Here is a 22,754-nt window from a genome sequence, read left to right as displayed (position 1 = left end):
AGAGCATTGGTAGGTGTTGTTTTATTTGTTTATTCACTCTTTGTGTTTTGGACCCACCTTGTCCCAGAAGAAGATGTGACCCTGGCCTATCATCTTCCCAGATCTCTGTTACAGTCACTGGGTTATAGATTCAATTTTTTTTTCCTCTTCTGTCCTTGTGAACTGTTTATGTGCAGTACAGCAGGTCCAGTAGAAGAAATAAGTTAATCCTTCATCCCAGAATAGACAACTACTGTTCAAGACCCTGTTTGAAACTGTGCAAAGCAGGAACCTGAAACTGAGTTCTCACATTGCCACAACCCAAGTGATGTAATTGGTGAGGGTGGGAGTTTGGACAAGAACCTAGAGTGTGTACTTCATTCATATATATATGTGTATATATATATATATATATATACATACATATATACACACACACCATTTCCTACAGCTTCAGTTTAATGATATAGGAAAATGTTTTTATTCAACTGGAACCGAATAGGAAGCAGAAATAAATAAATAAATATATCTTTGAATCAGTTATTAGAAGTTTAAAAGTATAATGTTGGTTAGGATTGCTCATTTGTTTAAGATACCCCACTAAATTCAGAATGTCTCAGTTTGACTGCAAAAGATACCTTGACCATGTGTTAACTGTAAATTTGAACATTTCAGATGTCTGACAGTGGTTGCACAAAGCAAAACTTCTATGTCAACTTTACCTACATAAAAAGTAAATCTAAAAAGACTATGAACAGATTTCAAATGTGAGAGTTGAATTGTGCCTTTTAGTGCTCGGTTTGAGATGCTTTAAGACATTTGATTTTTAGTGAAGTAGTGGGAAGTACACAAAATTCCAGGCACACACAATCACTTTTGCAAATCTTGACTGAGAATTTCAATGATTCCTGCTATGTGTTTACAGCTTACATTGGTTCTTGAAGTCTAGGAGAACAAAAGTCAGGCCCATTCTCTCATTCATCAATAATTATTTCTTGGTTTCAGTCCAAATATCCAATTTTTCTAGCCCACTTATTAGAAATGTAAGAGTTCAATCTGAGGGTGTTTTCCAGTTGCTAATCTCTTTAATGACTTGATTGTATCAGATATAAATTTTAATATTAGACTTTCTGAATGATGATTTTCCTTTTAGATTATTTGTTGCAGGTTCTGTGGAATGAAGATCTACAAACAAACCATGAAGCTCTCATCTATTGCATGGCAGCTCTAAAAGTCATGTCTGAAAAGGAAGCACTCCGTTTAAAAATGGTCAGCAAAGGAGCTATTAAAATGTTTCTGGAATTAATGAAGCAGATTAATAACATAAAAGAACATGACACATGTTTCTCCAAGCTGGGCCTCTTATTAGTCCAGGTTAGCATTTACTTTTATTTCTAAAAGTATGTACTTCAAGGACAAATTAAAAATTTAATTAGAGGAGATAAGCTAACCCTGTGTGCTACTGACAGAGTTGTACCTATATTTCAATAGACTTATTTTTAAGAAGTTAAATGAAGTTGTTCAGGACCTAATGTAATTACCACAGATGTTTGTGTGTAGTCAGTTTTAAAGGCTTTAGAAATTCTGAAGTTAATAGAAATATTTTTATACCTAATAAACCAGTTTCTCATTACTACTTTATTGTGCTGACAATATTCTGGATACTGTAGTAAACAGATAAAAATATATTCTCTATCTAAATTCTTGAAACTGAAATAGTAAATACAAGCTGGTTCTGCAATACTCTAGGAGATTAGAAAAATCTTTTTTATTACAAAAACAACACATTTTATTACAAGAATAATGCATTTTAAAAATGTGTAGGGAAATGCAGCTGTGTTTCTTTGACAAAATGTTTTTGAAGAACTGTAATATAAGGAAAAAGTCGTTGCAAAACCAAACACTTTTTGAATCTTTTGAAGGCAGCAGGCTCAAAACTATTTTCAAATACAAAGCACCTTGATAAATGGTGGCTATGGAAACTAATCCTTGTCCCTAAAACTTTTTAAACCCATGTATTTTAGAAACACTGTGGGATGGATATTGTATTTACCAGGGATTTGCCAGATAGATTCCTGGCTTTTGTTTGGAAGTTACTGACATAATGTTTAGCAAGTGGTTGAATTGTGAACTTTCAGGTACTTCATAGGAAAATACATTGGATAATTTTCTGAGGTAGCTTTTGCACTGGGTTTGTCAGCTAATTATGCCAGATTTCTTTAATTCACTACTAAATTATAAGCACAGGATTTTATACTTCTTGAAATTATATGAGAAAACAGATAGCCTACATCATCACATTACTGTTGGTGATTTTTGTCTGATTTTTAAAATCTTAGTAATAAAACTAATCAGTTTATTTCCAGGATTTTGACTATCTGCCTGATATTCCTTACAATTTTGCAGGAATGTTTTTCTTCCATTATTTGCCTGGGATAAATTTAGGGTTTTTTAATCAAGGGTTTAATTTGCAAATATCTAAAAGGAAAATGTTGTATTTTATGCTTTCTTTAAAAAATCCTCCATATCTCTGCTTTTTTCAGTACAAATGGAAGTATAGCAAAACTCCTTTTGTACTGTTTGAATAGACTGGCTGTTTCTAAGAAGTTCTTGAGTGTTTTGTGGAGAGGTCAGTACTGACAGCTGTCTCTTATTGAGATTGCTCTTTCACTTGTTTGTGTTCTCTTCTATAATAGTACAGATACTTCAGTTTTCTTCCTCTTGGGAGAAAAGTAGTGATTCCTACTTCTATGGAATTCCTGTGTGACTTTCTCATATTGGTTCCTTCAACAAATCCATGTGCGCTACTTCCTTCAAGTGAGTTATTTGGTCAGTCATCACAGACAGATGAACGAGTAGTTCTGTTTTAGGGATGGTTGAGGAAAGTTTCTTCTGTGATCCATGTCTTCAGAATAAAGTTTTCATAGCATACTGCATCTTGTAGCAACAGATCAAATAGCCAGTGATGTACAGGAAAAATGCCTTCAGTTATAGAAAGCAAACTATATTGGAGGAGAAAAACACTTTGAATAGTCACAGTGGTCTCTGAAGGAAGTTCTGCTATCTCTTAACCTTGGTAACTGAAGTATCCCATTTAGTTGGAACCAGCTCTTCATTCTTTATAATTGCACAATCACCAGATGGCAGTGTTATACATAATCTTGCTAGATCCTTTTTGTGGGAATAAAGTCCCTATCTGGTTTCTTCATTCTTCCACAATGTTTTTTTTGTAGAAGTCATACAATACCAGAATAAAAATGTTAGTAATATTTTTTTTCCCTTAATAGAGGGCATGAAATCAGGGTCAACTTTGATTAATTTTATGTTGCTTAACCTAAAAGTCTGTTAATATTTATACAAAATACAGTAATGCTTACTCAAAACCTAAGATTTTTAAAGAGTCGCTGTAAAGATGTAATAAGTATTCCCTGTTCCTTAATTGAAAATCACTTAAATGTCTTCTCCTTTTAAAATAGCATTTGTCAGCAGTTAAATTTTCTGTTTGGGTGAATTTGATCTTTCATATGGCAACATAAGGTTTAGGACTGGTGGGGGTTGCTAAAGATAATTGTTATGCATTTCTCCCTGAAACATGGAGTCTGCTTGAAGCAATCACAGCATCTCTAGAATTCAGCTGCTGTCTGGCTAGCTTCTATTACTTTTCAAACTCTTCGAGTTTCAGTTGCACATTAAGTGTGTTTTATGGATATATACTTCTGTGAAGTGCTGAATGCTGTTTTCTTGCACATTTAAGTGTATATGTTATTTTGCATTGCTTTTCCTTTCCAATCTGTCCTTGTCTAAAGGTTGCTCTTGATAGAATTTACTGCTTGAGGATTTTGAACCATCTAACTGTATCAAGCATTGAAAAATCTTACTCTCTTTTTGGAGACCTCTGTACCATCATCTATTGAATTTTTTCCTCATTATCCAATATGTAAGTCTCTTTGCTGCAGTGAAAGCTCTTGTCTGCATTTGAACAACACTTTTAATATGTGGCTTATCCTTAATTTCCTTTATTGTGTCAATTGAAGCTTAGCCAGAATTCAAAAAATATCATCCTAGGCTGACTGAACATCTTGTATGTAAGCACTGAACGGAGTCACCTGTCTCTATTCCATATGACAAGAATTTTTCTAACACAACTTTTGAAAAGTAAAGTATTTGATGAGAATATATTTATTAAAATGTATCTCCAGTATTGTGTTGATTTTTGAAGCATCATGATGTGAGAAGGAATATGCATCTGGAAATTTCTTTTGCAGTTGTTCAGTTAAAATAATAAAAAGTCCCAGGTGTCTTCTTAAAATATGAGTGATATGAAGCAAATGGCTTCTGTAGGTTCAGATTCTCTGTATTATGAATATAATATAAATTGCATTTTTAGTGCTGAAGTTAAATCCATTCACATACTTTTTTCCCTCTATGCCTTGCTTCTCCATTTTGACATGTTGCACCTCCAGTTGCTCCATTACAGACCATCATGGGGTTGCTGAAGATTTGTTCTCTGCTGTCAGATTTGTTGAAGTAGGACAGCAAATTTGGCAGCTGCTGGAGAATGGACAGAATATGCATAGAGTCCTATGTGCAAAAGCTGAAACACAACATCTTAACCTGTTCTTTGTCAAGAGTTTTTCTTTAAAATTAGCAATTACATATCATTGGATAAGCAATCCAATTTACTGATAAATTGCTTAATTTCCAGAGTTTTTTGTGATAAGAAACAATTTGAACAGATAGTTTTTGTGCCTTATCAAACTCCATTCAAAACCAAATTGAAATTAATAACTTCACTCTGAATAAGAAAACTTTGAAGAATTCCCATATCCGCATAAGATTGAATGACTTCATATTCATTTTGTAGTAAATTCTGGATTAGATCAAAATTAACTTAAATGTCATGGCCTGTCTGACCTTGTCATATGAATGCTCTTGCCTTGGAAGAGAATCAAAATATTTCAAAATATTCAATAGGTGATGCATTTGGTCATCTACCAGAGTTAGATTATGCTATAAGGTCCTTGAAATAGAGCAGTATAATCTGAAAATATTTTGGTTTCTTCAAATAGACCTGAGCACTTAAGCTTTTCATTTTTATTTTGTTCATACAGTGGATTTCTTTTATCATTATTAACTTTTAATTTTTTAATTGGATAAATCTGATTGTGTGTTTGCCGTTTGCAGTTATCATCAAAGTATATATTATATTTTCAATATTTAAATATAAAGATTTATTGAAGAATTATGCAAAAATTCCTTTAAACATCCACAGAATTTCACCTAATTCCCTTGGTACGTGGCTGTATACATGCAAAATCTTAAAGCATGAAAGATCTTGTGTCCCTCACAGAATGAGGTTACATGCAGGCAAGGACCGGTGTCAGTCTTGCATTTTGTTATCCCAAACACACCGTCTTGCTGCCTGCACGTTTCCTGTGTTATTTATTGTTATACCTAGCTGCAGAATGTTAACAGGCGCGCAGCCTGCCATAGGTGCTGTTACTGAGATGAGCTCTGTGCTGTGCCAGTGGTTAATGAGTGTCCCACCCCCGTGTGCAGCTGACGGCCACTCTGCGCATCCTGGCCAGCTGCGCCCAGGCGCGCCGCCAGCTCATCCCCAGCGCTGCCGTCCCCCAGCTCTGCGTGGCGCTGGAGCAGCGCAGCGGCGACAAGGACCTGTGCATCTGGATTGTCAGCGTCCTCAGGTACGGGAACACAGCTCTGTGCGCTGGCACGTCCCCCTCCCTCCAAGGAGGCAGGACCAAGCGCTGACATTGGAAGATTTACGTTGAACTCTCTTTTAAAAAACTCTTTTAATGACAATATTTTTAAATGATATTGTATGTTAATTGTGTCTCTATTAATGCTTACAGAATTGTGTAATTGTAGCCATACAGACTTGGATTCATCATCCCCATGAAAAATATTTTGTTGTATTGTGTCATTGTTTGATCCCACTGATTTTGATTGAGTTTTTTAAAGTGACGTTTCTTGTATTTTAAAGCTGTATAAATTATTAGGTATTTATTAATCCTGATTTAGGCCACTTTCACTTTTAATGAGAGATATTACACAAGGAACTGTGTATTGTGAAATAAAATACACAAGAGGGAAAATGTGACCAGTATTCATTGTTTTGAGCAATTACAGAGTGTTTGAGGAGATTAATCCCTGGGATCAGGGCTTGAGTGTGCAGATGGAAGTGCTGAAAGAATCTCAGTTTTATGAGCAGCCAACGGCTGCTTCCCGAGTTGTGCTTTTTAGAGGGAGAACAGTGTGAGTTAGTCACCACAAAGATCATTTTGTAGTCTGAATAGTTTCTCAGTCAAAAGTCTTCAGTTACCAAGCATCAGCTTGCAGTATTCAGTGCAAGATGGGCTTGCAAACAATGTAAGGATTTGGAAGAAGTTGTGAAATCAGCTGTTGGTAATTTCAGGAATAATGGGATTATAAGTGCAATTTATGAATGATGTGCTGGATGAAGTATTTGCCATTGCTGCTTTGTTACTGCACTGAGTCATGTTGCCTGTGGCTTTATGTTCAATGAGATTTTATTACAGATTTCTCCTCCTGTTCAGATGCTCCAAATTATGCATCACCTTCTCCTCTCTGGATGAGGTTGAGTTGTGCTTTGAACAGTGACAACATAAGGGGCTGGCACTCCTTCCTCCCCACAGCTGAAACCAGGCAAATCTGCTCCTTTGCTGTTTGTGCTATCTGTAAAGCATGTGAATGGCTTCCCCAGTTCCATGCTACCTTGTTCACATCTGTCTCTAGTTTTGTTCCTAAAATCGAGCTCTTGCAGTGATTATAGCACTTTGAGCATACTTAGTTCTTCTGAGGAGGGAGCATTTCTTTTACTTGGAAAATGCCATGAAAGGTGGGATAATGAGTTTGTAATTAGGTGTAATTGATACTTACACTGTAATTCTGATAAGGACATTTACTTGGTATAGAATTCAATACGGAGAAAAAATAACTTACCTTACTTAAAATGTCCTGCTGCTTCAATTTTTTTCCTCAAGATTAGAACTACATGATCCAAGAATACAAATTAGCCATATAAATCAATTTCATTAGCTTCCTGGAAATTGCAGTCACAAAAAAAAAAAAAAAAATATATATATATACACTATGCAGGAAAGAGCTCAGATTTTAATTTTGTTTTGTCTTCTAGTAATACAGAATGATTAATGTCTCAATCAACTTTGGGCAACTTTTTCATAGAGAATGTGTTCAATCTATTCAGATTATTCATTCAATAAGACTGTAAATCTTCCTGTAATAAGTTGTAATTGAGCATCAACACAGATCTTTTGTGGTTTTGACTACATAAGAAGTAAGATGTTATCCTAGCTTGTTCTGTTATTGCATTTTTATGGTGTGACCAAAGCATGTCCAGTTCCCTGTTCTGGCAATGGGCAAGGTGAGCAGTGTAGGACTGGAGCAGCTGTTAGGAAATGTGCAGAGATAAGTCCTGCCTGCAAGGAGGCAGTCTCTGTATTTGCTGGTGAGATGTGTCTCTTAGCACTGTTGCTGGGCTCTGCTAGATGAGCACTAGGAAGGGACCTCACATTTCCTCTCGTCTGACTTCGCACATCATCTTGAAATTCCAATTCTCCCCTTTAGCCCTAAGAAGTGCTGGTGTTAGCATACTGTGCCCATATGGCAAGCAGGTTGGGAAGCTCCTTATGTTTGCTTCTTCCACTAATGCACTGTGCCAAGGATAGCTGGGCTTCTGTTGTGCTCTTATATAACTGCACATGCCTCTGCTAGAAGTCAGAGTACTGGCATTCACTTCATTTGTTGGAAAATACAGCTCTGAGAATCAAAAGTGACTTTCTAAAAAATGTTTTGTGGAAAAAAGTTCTTTCGTTCATTTATTTTTTTTTCTTTATAGCAAACTTTCTACCTACAATGACTTCTGTGCAGCTTTAGCAGACTGCTCCAGATGTTACATTGTATTTTTAGCCCTGCTAAACAAATACCAGAAGCAGCAGGTCAGTTTTTCATCTCTTGATTTTTATATATTAATCCTCTGATGTGTCTGTGTATTATTGTGTATAAGCTTGTTTTCAGTGTACTACTTTTATGCATTTACCAAATAAAAATTTTAAATGGTTGACAGCATTTCTAAATAGTAAATAATTGTAATGAAATAATTTAGATTAGAAATTCAAAGCAATACAGTGGACAGTTGATTAACTTGTCTGTCCATGTGTAGAAACAGTCCTTTGAGTACCTATTTTTTTCCTAGTTTTAAGAAATATTTTTTAAAGCAAAAATCTATTTGAATATTTAATTGTTGGAAATTGCTGGGCTTTCTCCTGTCCTCCTCAGCTGCAAAAGAAGTGTGACTTTTCTAGAGCTAAGCAATGTGAAAGCAGAGGAAAATATGTTCCTTGCTGTCATGTAAAAAGGGGAGATTTACTCAACCCCTTTGTGTTTAATTAGTCTGTCAGAGCCCCAGGAAAGCCGTGACCCTTGTGCCCAACCAATCTATCAGTGTCGCATGATGGGACCCTTCACTAAGCAGTCCCACTGGATCAGTTCCACTCATTTATTCAGTGTCACACACCTAGCAGAGGAACCTTCTCCTCCTTTACCCACTCTGGGCAGAGGGCAGTGCCCTTGGAGGACTGCATTAACAGTTTGCAGACTGACACTCTTCATTAATAGAATTGTGAAAGGTTAAGGTTTGAGACTTGCCAGTGATAGTAACAGACTGCAAAAAACATATTCAAATCAATATACTAATTTAAAGCAATGTACTAACAAGCTCTATATAATAATGATAATGATAACGATGATGATGATAATAATAATAATAATAATAATGAGACAATCATTCAGCATATAGAGATCACATTTCTTACACAGTAGGCGTCCCTATGACAGAGAAGACAGATTCAGCTTGTCGACTAATCCCAGAAGTTACAGTGGAGTCTTCCCCCATTTCTCCCCATTCTTAACTCATTTTTATACTATTTCTTTATGTTTAGGTGGAACTTGAGTAGCTTTGGTCATACCTCTTAGTCAGTGAGAAGTGATTGTACTGGGGGGTGGATATCTCAGGATAGTACCCAAGATAATCTTGGGATGGGGACATGCATTAGTCCAAGTAGAATGATTTCACAATAGTTGCTGATTTAAGAGCAGGACATTTTCCTTTATCTCCCTTGGTTTTCAGCTGCTGTGAGGCTTATCAACTAGAAGGTACCACTGAGTTCCCTCCTCTGCAAGGGTTTCAACACAGTGCCTGGCCATGATGTCTCCACTCTGCTCCACCCTCTGTTGGGTCCCCATTAGTGTGTGGGAGGTCAGATATGCTGACCATATTTCATCCAGGCAGTACAACTGTGTTTTTCCCTGTCAGTTCCATACCATTATCTTTTTAACTGTAGTCATCTTCCCATCTTATGTAACTGCATAAGATATCAAAATGTATCTCTCCTTTACCAGAGAAAACCACATGCCTGGAATACTGCATTTGGGATGTTCATGCAGACATAAATGTTTAGACTTTGTCAAAATGCCTTGTATCATGAAGTCAAATTCTGAGTATAGTTGCTGCCAACTTTATTAGAACTCCAGGGGTGTTGCTGTATTATCCTGCTGTATCACAGTGATCTTTCTTACATTTACTGAAGATAAAACTCAGAGCTCGGTGCAGGATCCCAGTCTTAGAGATTGATACATTGGTAAGAGTGGAGTGCCCTGTGTAGGGCAAATTACTCAGCCCTATTGCCAGGTAAGTTTTAAGAAGAAAATAATTTTTATCTCAAGCATAGATGTTCAAATGTGGAACAAGGTTTCAAAACAGAGAATATTGAATTACATTAAGATCCATCTTAAAAGTAAGGAACTTTCTTGGCTGGTCAGCATCTAAACTAGTTTGAGATAATTTAGTTATCCTGTTCAGTTTATCCCAGGGTTAGTAATTCTTGGGGATTTGTTGGAAGGAGGTCTTTTGGGTTGCTATCATTGAAGGGAATTAATGAAGGTAGCTGGATTGGCTATACTGAACAATATTCTTTCTCTTACCAAATACAAAAATAATTTGTTCCTTTCCTGTTTACCAGCATCCTTGTTTTCTATGATAATGCACATGGAAGAGGAACAAAGATTAAGTTGTTTCTCTTCTAAATATCTGCTGTAGCATATCTGATTATTTCTAGGTTCAGACTGCTCTTGCATAGCTTTGTCTTCACAGACACTTTAGTAAAATACTATGTAAATGCTATGTAAATAACATGAAAAATGTCAAAGGCATTATATTTTCCTAGATTTATAGTTGTTCTTCCTTGTGACCATTGAATTAAAAACTCAACAAATTATGGAACCGAGATTAAGGATCTTTAATTAAGTAAACTTAATCTGTCATGTTAAGGGTAGCTTTTCTAGGTTCCCGAGATAATGGCTTTGTGTCATAATGAATTGTAGGTTCATATCTACCTCAAATTGTTTGTTATTTAGTATTCATAATTTAGCTTCTCTTTTGGCTATTATGTGGTCCTAAAATACATCTTTCTTCACAAGGTTAGCATTGCATTTTGTGTTAAATTGTCGGTTGTTTTATCAAAATACAAACGAGTAAAGAAGTACCTTGTGTATTAGAAAAAACCTTAGCTATTACATTGTGTTGATTATATATGCAATGTCTTCAGAATAATTATGTCTTACTGCAGTTTTGAAACAAACATACAATTGTAAGTTGTCAGCTTAGTGAAGCCCTGCAGAAACAAGAAGAACATAGATAATGTAATGCACCACTTTTTCTGTAGTATGTAATAAACACTTGAGCTGTGTGGAGTGCAAATGTTTTTCCTGAGGTTTAGTTGGCACTGTTCATCTTTTTTTTTTAATGTTGACAGCTAATGAGTTACAGTATGAGCTGGTGTGTGTTGAAAATAAGTGAAGTAACAACAGTGTGAGTAAAATTGTCTACTGTGGGAAGAATCAAAGAGAAGGAAAAATCATCATTATAAAAGCATGAAAAATCTTCAGGACTAAAAAGTGATATGTGAAAACAGGACGTGTGTGTATGTGTGTTTCTGAGTTTTCAGGTTGCAGATTTTGTAGGATCAGGCTTTTTGCTGGCAGTCATAGCAGTAAGAAACACAGGGGAAAAAGTAGAGGAAAACTGGCATTCAGACTTTCTCAAGGGCTGTCATAATTGTGACTTTAAAGATAATTATTAAGTACTGTGAAAGTAAAAATGGGAGTGCTGGAAATAGGCATAATGACTTGCACCCATACCACACACTGAATTCCACAGTTGCAACCCAAATAGTCTCTGTTCTTTGCCCCACACTGCAGTTATAACTGTTTTCCCTTTTTTTCTCAGCTCATTTTCTCTCTTGGGTGAAGGAGTCAGAAGAAATGAAAGAGTAATGATTCAAGTCTATGAGGCAGACTTTTGGGGAATTTGAGTTGGCAGGACTTGGTAATACCATGTGTCACAGTCTTAGGTGGGGAATACAGAAGACTGGAAAAGCTGAATCTTCAGGGCAGGACTGGGGAAGTCAATTGGGCTTTTACACACATCTGAAGTATGCATTCATGGTTGGCTTTGGATCTTACTTGTGTGGAGTAACAAAAAAAATCCTTGGTGGTTGCCACATGCTGTCAAAACTGTCAGAAGTGTTTGTGTAATTTCTCTGTCTCACAGGATAAGCTTTGAATGATTCTGCTTCTAGTCAGCATCGTAGACTTTTGCCCATCTCAAGAAATCTTCTAGCAGGGTTCTGCTCCACTTCCCCACATCATTATCATCTCTAAGCTTTCCAGATAAGCTGCATCAAGAGTGACTTTCTCAGGCTGTGGTTAATATCACAAGTCACAAGCAGGCCGTGCTTTTGGAACAGAGACATTGCCTAATAGGACGGTAGCTTCTGTCAATAAGTCAGGCACGACCTGAGCTTAGGTGGCATTTTGGGGCCCTGCCAGCTTCTGTGTCAGGTTTTATCAGTTAGGAGTCTGCTTTCAATCCTAAGAGTACAAACACAGGGTGTGATACTAAAATTTGTATAGGAGCAGTCTTATGCCTGTTGTATAGAAAGGTCCCCTTACACCTTGGTGTTCCTTATTTTGAAATTGGGAAGCATTTTTTTAAGAATCTGACATCACTGGATGCAGTAATTGCCTATTCAGCAAAATGATAATTACATTGGATCACATGAGCAGTTCATCCAGTCTGCTCTTGATACTCAGCAATGGTGAGATTCAGATGTCTGGAGAACAGTAAAAATGGAGCAGGCTTTTATGATGCTTCCTGTGTGTACTTACCAAACCCCCAACTCTTTCCAGTTTGGAAACACCCTCAGCCAGCTGTGTATGAAATAAACCTCAGCTGACTTCTTTTCTATGAAATTCTACAGTTTCTCTTCTACCCCATATAAACTTTTAATGTCTTACAGATCCATTGACGAGGAGTTGTATAGCAAACAATTCCTTTTGCCTATTTTGAATTTTGCCTTTACTGTCTTTATTTGATGCCTTCTGGTTATTGTATTGCAAATGTGGTAAAGCACACTGTTCATTTCACACCTCCCTTGATTTTCTAAGTGTTTATCCTACTCTCTTCAAGTTACCTCTTTTCCATGCTGAGGAGTCCTTGCTTACATAGCCCTTTCTGATAGAGAGACTGTTCCATGCCATGGTGTATCCACGTTGCTTTTCTCATAACATTTTCCAATCCTGATTCCTGTCTCTTTTTTTGAAAGGAGGAAACCAGAACACAGCACTTAAGATGTGGCTATATTGTAGATATATGTGCCTGCATAAATTTATTTCCCAATAATTCCCAATACTTTATTTGCTTTCTTGATCTGTGTTCATTAAACTCTGTCATTAACTCTGAGATTGCTCTGTAGGTAGATATGGTTGGTTTAAAAGCTGTAATTTTATACAGAAAGATATGTTTGCCTTGTTCTTTTCCATAGATCCTTTAATGTGTAAATTAATGCATTTAAATTTCATCTGCCATTTTATTACCAACTGACTACAATTCTTTTTCAGCTTTTCAGTCGACCTTCATCTTATGTACTTTGAATATCATGGTGAAATCAGTACATTCTTCCATATCACATATCCATATGTTTTACATCCTCTAATCATTCATTTATACCAGGACATTCTCCCTTACAGCATGACTCCTTAGTTTCACTAGGATTTTTGTGAGTGACTTTGTTAAGTCTCCTGGAAAGTCACATGGGAGATATCAGATGGGTCTTTTTTATGCATGTTTGTTAATCCCTTCAAAGAACTCAGTAAATGCATAAGGAAGAAATTAGAAGTCTTAAAGCTGATTGTGTCCACTCGTTTTTTCGTTCTTTTTTTTTTTTTTAATGGTCTCTTCTAATTTATCTGGTCCAGACACCAGACTTTATTCTCACTTGGAATCTTTTCATGTTTGTTACCGTTATAGGAGGTTGCATAGTGCTGTTAGTAATTAAGCTATTTAATTAATTATTTCTTTTAGAACTGTTGGATAATTATCCAGTCTTAGTGATTGGTTACTCTTTGTTTTGTCAGTTTGTTCCTTAAAGTTGTTTGTGATTGCTTCACTTTTGGACAGATGGCTCTGATGAGCCTTCCCTGGAGAATGCTGTCTCATTGAGATCTCCCAGTTGCTTCTAGAGTGGGCATGAATCAATGCAAAGAACTCATTTAGCTTCTCTGCAATTACATTTTCTTCTCTCAGTGCTCCTATTTTATCCTGATCATCAATTAGTTCTTCACATTTTGGCAAACTTCCTAGTCCTGATGCATTCGAAAAGATTTGTTATTATTTTTGCATCTCTTGCATCAGCTTGAAGAACTGCACTTATTTTCAATTATAATTTGCACACTGCTTTACCTGGTTGATTTAGCAATCAGTTTGTCAGAAACAATTTATTGAATGAAGAGATGTTGCCTTGTCATCCTCTGTAAGGACTTGTCCACATTTATCAGGTTCACTGATAAATGCCTGGGTGCCCAGCTTCCTTCCCGAATGCATCTACCAGTTAGCAGCTCCCAAATCAGCTTATTGTCTTCTGTGAGCCAGCAGGCTTTTGCTTGTGAGACTTGCTCTTGTCTCCCCCAAAGACAAAACCTTGTTTCAGGGCTGTTGAATGTCCTCTTTGCTCTTGGGAGTGCTGCTGTGGGGAAGGTTGTCACAGGTGAGGCCTCTAACTGCAGGGAATTTTCCCACTGTGTTTCTGGCTTTATTGATTGGGCAAAGGCTTATCTGCATGTGGTGATGCCTGCTCTTCCTGGCTAGTGTTTTGGCTGCTTTATGGATAACTCTGTGATGAGCTCCAAGAACCCACCATCTGTCTGTTTCAGTCACTCATAGAACATAAGTCGTGTAGTGCCCAAAAGCAACCTCAGGCTCTTCCTTACACAGTGTAGTGCTGCACCTGTGTTTAGTCAGGTACACATTTGCCTTTTAAATACTTTGAGAGTGTTATTGATGCTCTGTTCAGTGCCGTCACATTCTTCTGAGATTCCAAAGGGCTTTTTTATTAACGTTGTACTGGGGGCAATGGTGTGTTCCTGTGTCTACTGCTTGCTTCTAAATAAATGGTTATCCAGTGCTGTCCCAAGTGTTCTTTGTGTTTTGGTTACTCCCTTTTTCTCTGTGTCATCCCTCATTTGGGCTGAGGACAGCTGTTTGTGTGACAGCACCATACATCGTGTCAGAGAACTGACCCAGCTTCCAATAACCATGAAGCTGAAAAAAGAACCCCAATCCTTTCCTGGTTATTATCTGCATTGCTTTCCTGTCTAGTTTGTTGAACAGCCATACAAATGCTTCCTTGATCCCAAATACTGAGGCAGCAATGTGGGAGAAGAAAGAAACTGTGTATGGAAAGGAGATTGAGTGCTGTTATGCCACTGCTTGTGCTGAAATGCTCGTCAAGGTAACCCCACAAAGAACTTGCATTGATAATGTGGTTCTTTTCTCCTACATGTACCAGTACATATTTTCAGTTGGATTCCTCCTCAGTGTAGCCCAACATTGTAATACTGCCTAGGACAATTTTAAAAAGGAAATTGATCAGTAATGTAATTGATCACTAAAGAACAAAAGAATACAAGACTCTTCTCCAGTATTTTGTGTGTGTACTTGCATATTTGTTACTGATCAGTCATTCTCTCTGAATTTCCTTCTGTTTCCAAGAAGGAAGTAGCAATTCTAGGATAGATATTCTGACAACTCTGAAGGAATTTCCCTGCTCATAAAGGTGAATAACTACAGAAGGTCACTCTTTCCCTACAGTATGATTTCTGACAGTGTGCTGAGCTGAAAAGTGTATGTGCATCTTCCTAAAGCTTTCATTTTTTGGGGTTTTTTGTTTGTTTTTTCTTTTGTTTGGTTTTTTGTGGGTTTTTTGGGGTTTTTTGGCTGGAAGAAAAAGCAAAAATGTTAAGAAAAGTGCAGAATATTTGATCTGTACACTGAGTGTAAAATTATCAGAAATGCAGTGTTCAGAGTTTGTAATGAACCAGTTGGCATGTATCATATAGAAACCTGCTGTTCTGGTGTATCAAAATATCAAAAGATACAAGTGAGTGTATGTAATTACTAGATAGATAAACAATAAAATATCAATAATAATAATACTGCTTGGTGAGACACACTGCTATGAAAATATGTTATTGTAATTTTTGTTTTAACTTCTGTAAATGATGCTGAAAGCTTGGGAACACCTCAGAAAAAGCTACAAGAATTACTAGAGTTAAAATGCTCCAAGGAAATTAATTTATCCATGACAAAGGTCAGACCATTAGCAAGCTGCCTATTAATGGAATCTGCACAAGGAAAACATTTCTGTTAGAAGACCAGTCTTTAATCTAGGAAAAAAAAAGAGCTGATAAGAAATATCGGCTAAAGTTGTTCAAATTTAAATTAGTAATAAGAATAAAGATTTTAACAAGAGAGATCAGCAGTCATTGGAGCAATACCATGGAGGATATGGTTTTCAAATTTTTTTTATTAAGTTAATTTCTGAAATACTGTTCTTTTAGAGAGCCTACACAGCTTTTCATCAAATATTGTTCTGGTAACAATGTGCTTCCTTTTCTTCTTTTCCTTTTCCTGGTGTCCACAAACAAACCTAAGCAAAAGTTCTTGATAGCTGAAATTCACTAAGTGTAGATGAACCCTTTTCTGAAAAGTTTAGCTGAACAGATCAGATTTTGGGATGTAGAAATTACTGAGTAGGGTCCTATGGTGTGGATACAGTATAATTGCATTTTACTAATGGTCTCTCCTTCTTCTCAAATGCATTAATATTTGGGGGGGAAGGAGGGTCTCTTCACTGACAAGGTACTCCCTGCTGTCCCTGTGGCAAAACTTCTCTCTGCTCCTTGTTTCACAGTACTTAGTCAGGAGGTTCTCTATTTGGTTTTGATATTTCCAGTGTGTTCTACACCACTGCCCTCTGCCCCTTTTTTTAATTATTTAAATTGAGTTTCATATTGTGACAGCTGTTGTTTCTGTGGTTGAACAGAATTTTTTCTAGCTAGAATGTCACTTCAAGATGAATATTTACTGTATTTGGAAGAGATTAGCTCTGGCTTAGTATAACTACATTAATTTTGCCTATAAGTAGATTATTAAACTCCCACGTTTTCTTTCCAAGGTGCATAATAAAGCAGAAATACAAATTTGGAAGTAAAGTGTAAATTAGATTTGAATGAGAAGCAGGGCAGGTGGTAGAATTTTGACTAACTCCACTGAAATTTGGGTAACATGGAAAGCAGATTTCATTTGCAGCTGATGATTCAGTAGGAACTCAGCTGCTGGCATCTGACCTTTTGTTTTGTACTATCCCCCTCATTCTGAAGGCCCGGATAAAGTAACAGCAGGTACTTGGCCAGCATTCACAGGTTCTAGATTAGACTGCCCTTCCTTGTTGATCTTGTTTTAGTTAGAAACTACTGACCTGATTTACTTTCCTTCCTTCCTGATAAGATGTGTGTACAGGCTGTACCTGTGCTCATCATGCTTACACTGAAGGCAGGTGTACTTTATTGCCAGGATAAACTCTTGTCAGGTTCTGTGACTCAGCAGGTCCATGGGGTACCTTTGCTGCTAGGGCAGGGCAAGGAAGAGAGTTTTAGAAGTAGATAAGCCAAGAAACCTTTCATATCCGTGATGATCAAGTGTATATGTGTCAGTTGCCAGAAGAATAAGAGTTACATGTTGATGGAGTATGTGGTGCCATTACCACCTCAAAACCCAAAATATCACAGTTTCTTCACAGATAGGAAGCAAATAGAAAGATCTTCTCAAGCTTTTCTTGATTTGTTTGTTCAAATTTATTTATGTAGGTGAAGCTGTGTGCTCTAATATATAGCCTTCCACTCAGGTTTTAGTACACTCTGTGTTCATCATGTCTCACATGAATGCCTCACTATAAAAAGATGAAATAACTGAGTGTAATTCCTATATTTAATCTAGTTTGTCTTTAGTGCAATACATGTTTAAACTTCCATATGATAGAAATTGATCTGATAAATTTATTTTTTCTGTAAGTATGAAAGAATGTCTGAAATTCCATGTGTAGTTAATGCTCCAGACGTGGAAATGAACAGTAATCTCATTTATTATATTGAGTTTTTGCTACACAAAGGCCCATGGGCCTTGCACAGGTTTAGTCTTGCAAGCAGTTTCAAAATATCGTGTAGTTCTGCATGTATCTTTTTACACAGCCATTCTAAGATGCTGCTTCTTGCTCTTGCAGTCCTTACCCATGAGCATTTAAAGAAATATAGCCAAAAATAATACAAATCCTTGAGCATTGTACTACTCAGGAGAAGTTGTACTGCTTTCCTCTTTGTCCTTGCTTGTTAAATTTTCACTGAGAGATAATGCAGCTTTGGTACTATTCTATTAAAGCCGGATGTGCTTAGCTAAAAAAGAAGTATTTTATAAGTTTGTTTTCCTGGGCTGTAGGTGGAAAGCACAGCTGAGATCACACTTCTCAAAATATCAGTTGATTGCTGTGTGGTACCTGTTTGTCTCTTTCCTGATTGGGCAGAGCTGTTGCTGGGCTGATACCATTTTGACCAAAATTAGAAAGTCAATATAAACGAGTCAAACTAGATTGCCTGCTTTTTTCAGTTCTCTCTTCTGATTCATCAGTTGTTTGCTTCAAATTTTTACAGCCTTTGTGAGTTGGGTGTTGTGCCAGCAAAGGTGAAAGCTCTTAGTGGTTAGTCATTAAGAATATTCATAAAAAATTGTCGTGATGACATTTAGAGCCTAAGAAAAAATGTGATGCCTAGTTAAAAAAAAAGTGGAAGTGGGTCCTACAGAGTGATATTATTAAATACATGAATGTGAAAACCATTTCCTCACATAGGAGACTGCTGCTTCTCATGTTCAGACATAGCACTCATCTTCCTGAGAGGATGTTATTGCCAGTGTCTTGTGGCAGAGGCTTAGGACCTGAAACTTACTGATGAAGGCAGGTATCAAAGGAGGAGTTGCTGCCTAAACATCTTTTTTACTTCAGTATTAGCTTGTTTAACAAGTTAGACTGAGCCTGGTTAACTTATGTTGCTAATACCAGGGAGGGTTAGAATATGTGTAAATGTAATGATGATATTTGAACAAAAACAGTGGAATAATTGTTCAGTAAAATTCTAGGTTAGTGCAAGTACAGCAGGTTAGCAGCTAAAGGCAGATGTTTCTCATACTTGAAGAAATGCTGTTACTTTACCTGCACCATTAAGCTAAAGCTACAGACTCCTTTTAAAATGAGTAGATTTTGATGCAAGTGACAGAGGGAGATGTTTGAAGTAGTTTAAACCTGAGTTACTTTAGACTTTCAGAATTTTTTTTTTTTCTTGTCACATACTGGTGGGTAATAAACAGGCAGGGATGTTGTTGAATTGCCATTCAGTTAGGATCCTCTAGTCTTGCCACTAAAAGGTTGTATCTCAGAATGTACAAAATGAAGGTCAGGCTAGAAAGTGCTTTAGGAGAGCAACTTGCTTAAATCATGAGATCTCAAGATACCTTACAAAAATAGAAAGTAGGTCTCATTCAACAATGATAAAAGTAAAAGGGTAGGAAGAGCATTTAAAATCAGAAGAAAACCCCAGCAGAGCACAATGTGAGGTGCAACTACAAAGGGACATAAAAAGAAACAAAACTTTTTATAGTAAATTGAGAAGACAGCAAGGAAATAATTTCTCTGGTGTTCAGAAGAAGCTGAGCATTACTGGCAGGTACTGTGGATAGTTAAGTGTGAAATGCCTTTTTTTTTTTGCTTCTTTTTCTGAAAGGGTTATGTATGACCAAATGAATAATCTCTACTTTAGCCTGGAGTCTTTTGTCACTGAAAAACAAACTGAAGCATATTAAATGTCATCAAACCAGCTGATTCAATTTACCTTTTGGTGTTTAAAAGGGGATCTCAGTCTCTGAGATTCTTGAAAAGTTATGAAGAATTTCAAGGTTGTAGGGTGCCTGTTTTTAAAAAGAGAAAGAGAAGGAACTGAGAAATGACAGACCAGTGAATTTAAATTGTATTTCTGGTAAAAATTAGGAACAAATAAGTCAGCTATCTGTAAGCAGTTAGAATGAACAACAAAATGAATAAAACCTAATTTGGATTTAACAGTAACAAATCAAGGGGAAAGAGTTTAACTTCTAAAATGGTTACCAGGCCTAGAAAAGGAAAGGTTGTGGTCTCTTCCTGTCACAGCTGAAACTTTCTTACTTGAAAGATAGTAAATTCTGCTGATTTTTCTGATTATTCTAATTATATAAAGTGTGGTCTAAGATGTTTTAAGATTACTGTGGGCTTGGTAAAAATAGATGACCTTTCCTAAGTATATTGCATTAGTAATTACTCCAGGGGTATCTAGTTCTGTCAGATGTTTTTGATTTCTTCTGTAAATCAAGTTTTGAAAATTGGTAGCATAAAAAGTTATTTATAGCTACTGTGTTTGGCATTCCTTCAGTTGTTCTGGATGTGCTGTTATCAGAATTGGGAAGCAAATTAAGTATTGTCTTCTTTTTAAGCAGCTGCCACCTTCTGCTGTTGTCCATGTAACGTGGTTTGTTTATTTATTTTGTTATAGGATTTGGTTATCCGTATCATCTTCATTCTTGGGAATTTAACAGCAAGGAATGACCAGTCCCGGGAGCAATTTTTTAAAGAAAAAGGAAGTGTTAACACCTTGACATCATTATTCCAAACCTACTATGAACTTGATTTGAATGCACCGACATGGCATCATGATAGAAAAGGAAAAAGCCAACCAAAGTATCCTTCAGAAGCAGAAGATGTTCTGATAAAACTGATCAGAGTGCTGGCCAACCTCTCCATTCACCCTAGAGTAGGTGCAGCTCTGGCAGCTGCCCATCCTCTTGTAGGATTACTTGTTACAGTACTAGGTAATAACATTTATGTTGTGCTTGTTATCTTTGTTCAGCCTGTAAGGAGAGTTTAAGACTTTCCATTGCAAAGAAACCCCAAAGTCAATTGGCTGACATTCATAAACTGTTTTATGTAGGAGGCCTGTTTGAGAAGCATTGCTGCTTTGGTACTGACTTTTCAGTATCTGGGGAAAGATGTTGTAGAAGTCTTTAATTCAGGGATCAGATTTGCAGATAGGATCATTAAAGATAAGAAAACAAATTTTATTTTAAACACATCTCACTGAGAGTTAATATATAAGGAAAGTTTGTTCTTATCAGGTGCTATATAGGTGTGTTTGGTGGTGGTTTGTTTTTTTTAAAGGTTTGTATTTTTTGTGACTGTTTTGGATTGTTCCTGTTCTCTGCACCCATAACTTTCAGCTTCTGTAAAGAATTTTCTCTTACTTTTTTCCTTCTTTTTCAGTCTTCCAGCCTTTTATCTCTTTCAGATGGAAGAGTGTCTCCTTCCAAATGGAGGATTAGGACTGCAGTTCCTTTACCACTTACTGATCCCCTTGTAAATCTGATTACAGACTAGGGCTGGTCTGTTTGGCCCATAACAGTTTAACTGTGACAAGATACATGTTAAACAGCTCAGTATATTTTACTGTGTAATAAGAACATTAAATATTATGTTAAGGTAATCAACCTGATTGTACACTGTCTTAGCAGTCATGAGGGATGAGACGAGTCAGACGCACAACTTGGTTCTGTCTCATGGGTTGAAAATGTCTTAATGATTTTGTAAGTGCTTTTGACCTTCAGAGCTTCTCTCTGCTACCCTCTCCTCTTCTTGAGCACTTTATCAGTCTGTTTACTACAAAATGTTCTGTCTCCCTATGAACTTACCCCTCTTTTATTTCCTTCACTCTTGGCTTCTGTGGCCAGAGACCTCGGACAAATAAGTCTTTCAGACTTTTTTGCATGTTAACATTCTGTCAGGAAATCTAAGAGAAAAGTCTTTCAAATATTGTCGAAGGGTTTTTTAACCATTTTTTCTCCATGTCTATCACACAGCCCTGTTTCTGCATGTGGACTCAGTGCCATCTTAAAACAGCAAAGAGGATTTGTCGAATGTCTTAACTAACTAAATTTTAAACTATTTTGCCTAAGTCACAATGATTTCTCTAAATTAATAATGGGGAAGAATGGTTTTGTATTGCCATTTTTGGATCAGGTGTTCCTGTTAGCTTCTGCCATGTTACTCAACAACAGAAGGTTTGACTGAAGTAGTGGCCACATAAACTATTATTCACTTTCCTTCTGGGATCTAATGCACTGCAAAATTAGACACATGTGTGTGTTTATCTACATATGCCTATGTTTTGGGTTTTTTTACTCTCAGAATACAAGTCAGTTGATGATTGTGAAGAGTTGGTCATCAATGCTGCAACAGCAATCAACAATTTGTCCTACTACCAAGTGGAGAATTCTGCAGTTCAGGAGAAGCAGCTACACATTGCTGAAAGTAAGGACTTTTAAACAAGTACTTTTTGTACAGCTTTTTGAAAGCAGAAACATTTTGACACAACAGAAAGACACATAACATTTTGTGGTATTATCTTGCAGGAGTATAAAGTTCATAGGGCTAAATTCTTTCAATAATGATTTCCCATTTTTCTTGAAAACACTATGACTTATATGAAAATAGTTGGGTTGTTCACAAAACCCCTTCTTTTCTTCCACAAAGGAATTTGCTGTATTGTTTTCTGTTGAGCAATTTTTGCCAGATTTTTTCAAAATCCATATACCTGAGCCAAAATAATCATGTTGCTTTTTCCTTCTAATCACAGTATGGCAAGAGGGTTTTTTCTTCTTGATAAAAACATACTTTCTATACCTGTAAAATCAGATTTGTGTCTGTTTCTGGCTTGTAAATCCATTGGCAATATTATATTACTCACTTGATTATAATCACTCACTTGATTATAATCACTCAATATTATATTGAGTGATTCTCTCCCCTCTTGACATAGTGGTCAATAATCAGTTATGTGTAGGAACTGCACTGACTTCTGAGACTATTGTGTAATGTTGTACAAAAGGTAGAGAGGTTGTGTCTTGCACATCTCTCTATCTCAATAGACCAGACGCTGGGGAGAGACAGAACCTGAAGTTCACACAACAGGTAAAATGAGGAATAGGAAAGGATATCCTGGCTGTCAGCCCAGTGCCTGGACTGGTAGACATCATTTTCTCTGTAGGTGACATTTCTGCTGTTCTGTCACAGCTCATTTTATCACCTGTAAGCCAGCTGCCTCTTGTTGCTGGTTGAAAACATATTACTTCTGTCCTGTGTGTTGGCATATGGAGCCAGTCCCATCACCTTCCTGAACTGAGGAAAGAG

General features: G+C 36.7%; 1 protein-coding gene across 3 annotated transcripts in view; it reads left to right on the top strand.

Moving 5' to 3' along the window:
- ARMC2 (armadillo repeat containing 2) overlaps nt 1–22,754 on the top strand; it is a 69,078-nt gene that overhangs the window by 29,579 nt on the left and 16,745 nt on the right. For 2 of the 3 annotated variants that reach the window (XM_058801123.1, XM_058801122.1), the window contains exons 11-13: nt 1,133–1,353; nt 20,068–20,383; nt 21,753–21,875. In XM_058801123.1, the coding sequence (XP_058657106.1) occupies nt 1,133–1,353; nt 20,068–20,383; nt 21,753–21,875 (660 nt within the window). Of the gene's footprint in view, nt 1–1,132; nt 1,354–5,538; nt 5,685–7,879; nt 7,980–20,067; nt 20,384–21,752; nt 21,876–22,754 lie in introns of all 3 variants that reach the window. The other variant, XM_058801124.1, reaches the window with a different exon arrangement.

The sequence above is a fragment of the Ammospiza caudacuta genome, chromosome 3, assembly GCF_027887145.1.
Source record: "Ammospiza caudacuta isolate bAmmCau1 chromosome 3, bAmmCau1.pri, whole genome shotgun sequence".
NCBI lineage: Eukaryota > Metazoa > Chordata > Aves > Passeriformes > Passerellidae > Ammospiza > Ammospiza caudacuta.
This window is presented reverse-complemented; position numbering and strand designations above follow the sequence as displayed.